Source organism: Trachymyrmex cornetzi, unplaced genomic scaffold (assembly GCF_001594075.2).
Source record: "Trachymyrmex cornetzi isolate Tcor2-1 unplaced genomic scaffold, Tcor1.1 scaffold23, whole genome shotgun sequence".
Classification (NCBI taxonomy): domain Eukaryota; kingdom Metazoa; phylum Arthropoda; class Insecta; order Hymenoptera; family Formicidae; genus Trachymyrmex; species Trachymyrmex cornetzi.
The window spans coordinates 3,734,228-3,741,065 of record NW_017296956.1 but is presented as its reverse complement, the minus strand read 5'-3'; the positions used below and the strand labels follow the sequence as shown (position 1 = coordinate 3,741,065).

The 6,838-nt window shown below is 36.3% G+C and overlaps 1 protein-coding gene across 2 annotated transcripts; it reads right to left on the bottom strand.

Annotated features, from left to right (window-relative positions):
- Positions 1-628: 628 nt before the first annotated feature.
- Positions 629-5,690, bottom strand: Rpn1 (regulatory particle non-ATPase 1). Of its 2 annotated transcripts, none has more exons than XM_018507037.1 (5): positions 5,473-5,690; positions 4,335-5,065; positions 3,456-3,936; positions 2,331-3,420; positions 629-1,019 (listed from the first exon to the last, which is right to left on the bottom strand). In XM_018507037.1, the coding sequence occupies exons 1-5, from the start codon at positions 5,548-5,550 to the stop codon at positions 718-720; spliced, it is 2,682 nt and encodes an 893-aa protein (XP_018362539.1). In that variant the 5' UTR covers positions 5,551-5,690; the 3' UTR covers positions 629-717. The 2 variants fall into 2 exon arrangements, with proteins under 2 accessions (XP_018362539.1, XP_018362538.1); XM_018507036.1 differs by having other exon boundaries at positions 2,331-3,442; positions 3,478-3,936.
- Between the last annotated feature and the right edge of the window lie 1,148 nt (positions 5,691-6,838).

The following is a 6,838-nucleotide window of genomic DNA, read 5'->3' as shown; positions in this document are numbered from 1 at the left end:
ACATTTTAACCAACTAACATGATCGTAATTCCATTTTTACATTTTTTAGTTAAAAAGATAGCGGCAAAATATTGAAAATATTAGAATGTAATTTATATCAAGTCTGCATAACTGGCTGCTCCACCGGACAGCAAATTCAACAACTCGGTCAAATTAATACTCTAACACACTTGTTGCTACATGTCTCGTCGATGTATACAAAATCTTCTATTTTAGAGAAAATTTTCCCGCGGATAACGTTGTATTCAGCAAGTTGTGCAGACTTAAATTATGCCGACAATGGCGATAACGACTTACGTGAGACTTGCGTACACCATCCTGACTGGTACTTATAAAAAAAGAACGTCCACTGAAGTATTGTTATTACTAAGAATGCAGTATAAAATACTGTTGTTTTATATTGATCTTTTTTACGATGTATGTATAATGCGTACAAAATTCGTGCCGAACGAGATTTTATACATTATACTAGTATTTTTTATTATTAAAATCTGTGCATTTTACTATTAAATAGAAAATATATCATTACCTTGTATTCCTTTCTGCACAACGTAACGAAAATATTGCGGAACGCCGTCTTGATTTTACAAAAAGGAAAGTTTGTGGAGGATATTACGTTCTTCGTATACGTAAAATGAAATGAGATACTTTTATTATATTATTCTGTCTTATAAGTAATTCAGTACGAGGTACATTGATGATCGACAAAATTTATGACTAAGGTATAAAGTCTGGATTTTTTCTTAAGATTACAAAACCTTCCATAATTGGTGTTAGTGGTACATATTCCTCAGTTGCAAGTTCAGCTCTCTCACCATATGCCAACAACACCGGAGTGGTGTGCGTTTGAAAGCCTGTGATGGTCTTCGGTTTGCCCGCTTGGCCGACAACATCGACGGCAAGTCCAACTCTTACTGGTACAGCCAGTGGATTCAGGTCCTCATCGAATGTTACTAGCATTCTGGGTTGCATTGCAGCAGCCAGCGTATACAAGAGGTAATGTGAACGTCCGAGAATAACTGAAAGTATATGTTATAACATTAATAATGACAAATTATATCTGATATTAATAAATAGTAAAACCCAGGTCAATACATTAAACGAGCTATAGTTAGGTGTACTAAATAATATTTATTAATTACAAATAATAACTATTAATTACAAATAATTTTCCGACGATAAGTTTCAATGGTACATCTCGACTATACTTAGTCCTCATCAACCGCAGAAATACATAAATATCTAAATATCTAATTATATTAACATATTATTAGGATCATCTCACATTCGAGTTACAATAAATAATATAACAGATTTTTAAGAATTATCTCGCCTTCGTGTTACAGAGGACGATATATCGCAACCATATCATAAATTTAAAGCGTTTGTTATTTATATTTCGCGTTGTGCTTTTGTTTTAACGAAATTTTTATATATACGCGTACATACATAAAGTTATAATTTATTATCGGTTTACTATATATTTTTAAATGTTAAAGATAATTTTTTTTTAAGTTACAAACTGTTAATGTCTTTATAGTTTCAATTTTAACGATAATTCTATTTAGTTTATCTACCAATATTGAGAACGTACATACAACCTTTTATATGATTTGACATCAAATTACATCATTAATATGACCGGAATTTATTAATTTATTCATGATTGCCCTTTCTCGCTATTAACCGATGAATTGGTTCGGAACCATGACTCTTCACTACATCGTTTATTTTTATCAAGTTTGACTACATATGATATGCGATATACCGTCCTCTGTAACACGAAGGTAAGATGATTCTTAGAAATCTGTTATATTATCTATTGTAACTCAAATGTGAGATGATCCTCATAATATGTTAATATAATCAGATATTTAGATATTTACGTATTTCTGCGACTGATGAGGACTAAGTATAGTTGAAACGTACCGTTGAACTTATCGTCGAAAAATTATAATTTGTGATTAATAAATATTATTTAGTACACCTAACTATAGCTCGTTTAATGTATTGACCTGGGTTGTATTATTTATTAATTTGTTGTAAGTTATATGAGCGAAAAGAATTGATATTATTTATATTGTAATATATCTGATATTATTTTTAATATGAAAATCTGTGAGAATTTAAAGAATTATTGATTGATCAACTGTAGAGATATAAGAAAATAGTCAAGATTCTTCTTTGTTGTAAGATCTCTGGAAATTGATTGTCAAACTCGTTATATCTTCGTAATTCGTAACAAGAATAGCTTATCTGCTTGCTAATAATGAAATGCAGTTATCAAAGAACATATCTTTGCATCTATTGCATCAAGAATATATACTCACTGTTTTTTACGTCCAGGAAACCGATTAGCGTCGACAGAAGACCGGCTAGAGCAACAGGACTGAGCAGCTGTCTGTCACTATGATAAGGCGATAGGGTGAGCGTACCCTTACCCAGATGCGTTAAGCCTTGTGCGATGCGCACCATGAAGAGATTGTTGGGATCTTTCGCGTGGAATTGAGCCAGCTGTCTCAGCATGGCGGCTAATCGCGCGTTATTCGTGCCGGCACCGACCAGTCCCATGGCAAATATTGCGTTGTGCGCTACCTCGGGATCACTGTCGTGCGAGAACTTTGACAGCGTATCCAAGATGTTTAGTTTTGGATTCGATACAGAGATAAGACCCAGGGCGAGTGGTACCGAGCGGCGAATCACGGGTTCGCAATAACGTAGCAAGTGGCCAAAGGTTCTGTAAGCCATCTCGGCACCAATCTCCTCTCCCATAGCGATCAGGGCAATGCCAAGAACGGCGATAGCCTGTCTGGAACTGAGATCTTTCTCTTTCTCTTCCTTCTTCTCCTCTTTCTTATCTTTGTCCTTACGCTCGCTTTTTTCCTCCTTCTCGTTGCTTGATTCATAGTGTTCTGAACAGATGTGCAACAAGTGTTGGATCTTGAGGACATTTCCTGTACCAGCATATGCACATACCTCCACCAGTGTTGTCGACATCGACCTGAATGGCTCATGAACGATCTCTAAAGCTGCTATGATTGCTTCTGCCGCTTCCTGTTTACCTAGGAAGCACAATCCCAAACCAAGTGCCAAAAATCGCGCATATGTATCTTTGAGATCAGATTCCGACTTATCCATTAATGTGTGCATAATCGCTGTAGTGACATAAGCGTTACAAGAACCAGCAGCAACCATTCCTAATGCTAAACCAGTCATACCTAAGACTTCCCAGCTCGACTTGGTGTCACTGAGAACCGGTGTCAGCAAACCTAACACGCTTTCTCTGTTTGAACCGGCGTACGCAATACCAAGACCGACAATGGCGCCAATGCGCATAGTGTTGCTACTATGCAACACGTAATCAGAAAGCAGAGCCAAGGCAGGATCACACTCGTTTCTGACGCCGCAATTGACAATTCCGCAAGCCAATAGAGCGCCAGACTTGATATAAAAAAAAAAGCCAATAGAGCGCCAGACTTGATATAGTCTTCCGACGAATATAAATATTTATCGATCGGCGTCAGGCCACCATCGACATCCCATAGTAAGATCAGACCTAGAGATGCAGTCGCACTCAGCATGCCATGCTCCTTGTTTTTATACAGCCATTTGTTACCGTCCTCAATCAACAGTTTATCGTGGCCAAATGCAGCGTTTACAAAACCGTTGACGAAACTTGCTGCAAGATTCTGCCGTGCTGAATCAACTTGACCACCACCATATGGTGGTCGCGAGTTCTCCAAATGAGATTTATAGACATCCTCAGGTGTCTTTGGCTCCATTATATCCAATTCACGTGCCAAGTTCAGGAAGTGATTGTTCAAGTGGGAGTTAGACATTATCTCAAAGAGATCATCGTCTTCTATCGTAGCTTCATGTAGTTCCAGGAAGATTTGCTGACGACCTAGCATAAAGGCTAGTTGCTTTTGCACAGAACTAAAAAATCAAACATAAAGAGTTGAGTCTTCTGCTTAGAAAATATCAATCATTATTCAATAATGATAATAAGAAAAACTAAGTTATTAACTTCAATGGCGATTTGGGTCCTTTTTGTCTAGCTCAAATTTTTTTACTGTTCTAGACTTTAAAAAAAATTCAGGGTTACTTTTCAATATCTCTATTACATTATCAAATAGTTTTTAACTCAAATGTGAAAACCTTTATTTAATAAAAATTGAAATTTGAGCAAAAACAAGAATAAAATTTGAAAGTGAAATTTCGCTTGTTCCAAAAAAGAAGCAGTTTGCAGATAAAGGATTGAAAAATATCTAAACAAAAAGATCATAAAAAGTCATCTAAACAAAAAGATCAGAAAAAGTAAGTTTTATACTTACAGGTCTCGACAGTTTGTGAAGATCGATTCAATAAGTGGCAAATCGTTCAGTTGCATCGCCAGCCTAATTGCTTGCGGATATTGACCAAATTTACGATATAACTTGCAGGCGACATGAAGAAGGGTGCTGTTCTCTGGATCAGCTACATATGATACGCAACTCGTAAGATAAAGACATACTCGCTGATAAGCACTTTCATCAACGTACTGTTCTAGCAAGTCCAACCTCTCAATCTCCATTAGGAGGTCACATGCTTCTGTTTCTGCATTATGTGCCATGTTGTAGGGTACAATCTCGTGCACCAGAGCGATAAGTTTCTTGTTCGTTGCTTCAACGTTGTCACCTGTTACCTCGTCCCATTCTCCTGCTAGTTCTCCTGATAAATGTCTAACATATTCATGTCCCCATTCACCAATTGCCAGTGCGGAGCCTGTTAGTCTATATTTTAAACACTCCCGGCCCTCACCCATTGTCATTGCCAAAACGGAAATAACGTCTGAACATAATTCCTTATTTTTTACATTGGTCATTTTTTCATGTATGTTTTTCATAGTATCATAGTGAGGTCGCATAAATTTCAATGGCTTCGGAACACTTGTCATTGATGTTGTTGATGCACGAATATGCGAACGCAAGGATTCTAAGGCAGGATAGTGCAGTTTGGTGTTAGCATCCTGCAGGCGCTCCACGAGCAAAGTTAATTCTTCCTGTAGAAGTTTATCTTCTTCTGACTAAAGGACAAAGTCAAGTTTTTATTTTATATTTTATATACAATTTTTATTTTGTTTTATATATATCTATCTTTCTCCCCTAAATATATTAGATTGTACATCAAAATATATTACCTAATATTTAAAAAGATATAAGTGTTTTAAGAAACATACATTCATAAAATAAGGGGTCACTATCAGAAAAAAAACAAAAGAAATTACAAGAATAGCGAACCATCTAATGACAAGTTATTACAAGACACAAAAATAACTTACTTCAATTTAATGTAAATTATACGAAAAACGTTAAATTAATAATTTTATTTATATACTGACGCAAGAATTGCAAATGTACATTTAATCAACGATATTAAAATGTCGCTGTTCGATGATAACGCAACAGTATCCGATGCAGGTTAATTTCTTACCAGTTCATTTTTATCGTCTTCTTTTCCGTTCTTCACTTCTTTAACCGGTTTTGTTTCTGTTTTGGTGCTTTCCGGCATTTTAGTCACTTATTTTATACACGAATATATGAAACAAACACACGATTTCTTCTTCGATTCTCTAGTTTGGAGTTTGAGGTTACTAAGATGAGTATTCAAGAGGTTCTGCGAGTCACCATCATGGACACGCTATATAGAGTGGCGCACAGAACATAGAGTGGCGACTATGGGGATGAAGCTAGTATTATAGGTAATAGGAAACAATATGGCGGCCGGGCCAGGCAATATCGGGAGTGCGCGCGCAGGCGCAGCTCAATGATTCAGCAAGATGCGCAAACAACGATAGTAGCATGCACTTATGACGACATGCTCGCAGCGCTGACAAACAATTTTGGAACACAGCCATAGTTAACGTAATAGGCATGGTGGAAAGGATACCCCCTTCCACCATGGTAGTATGTCGGCCAGGCCACTAGGAGCGTGGCGATTGTTTCTTGTTGCCATCTTTTAATACAGGACTTGTGCTTCTCCTGTATATGTTCTGTGGTGGCGATTGCATACTAATTTAAAACGCGGAATTCACAAACATGTTCATACGACAACCGATTGAGCCGACGTATGTATAAAGAAAATTAGATAAAGAAGAAAGAGAATAAAAAGATAAGAAAGAAGAACAGAAGTTTGAAAAACCGGAAAATATATTTAAAAATTCACAAGGTCTGTTCTTTTTAACTGAACTTCTTGCATCGTTTATCTTACAACTTAGACCGCGGTCCGATACACGCTCACAACGCTTAAAAATCATTTCATCCTTGTTGTTTGTCAAATGTTAAACGAAGACAAACAATGCTCATGAGCGTTGTCAGCATGATTCGGACCACGGCCTTACAAGTAGTTCGTCTTTTCTCTTCTTTACAACGTGGAAAGAAAAAAAGGGAAAATTAACAATGCAAAAAATTTAACTGAAAAAAGCAAACCTATTATTGGGATCTATTATTAAATAATAATTAAAAATTAATGACTAGTCAGTAAGAAAACTATAATTTCAAGTTTAATGAACTTTGCTTTGATTGGTGACCAACTTTCAATTCAATTTCAATCTCTAGTCTGATATGGGCATATTTTAAGGACGTTTGAAGACGCCAAGATCTAACCTCAATAATATTTGGCGTTTCTTTACTTATTTGAAAAAAAAAAAAAAGAAAAACAAAGAAAGAGAAGAGAATTCACGCATATGCTTACTTCACTTCGTGTGCAAAAAATACAAGTAAAGAAGGTGCAGTTACGGAAATTAAACATTCGTCAACATTCGTTGAATTCCGTAACTGTTCGTCATTCGTCACAGGGA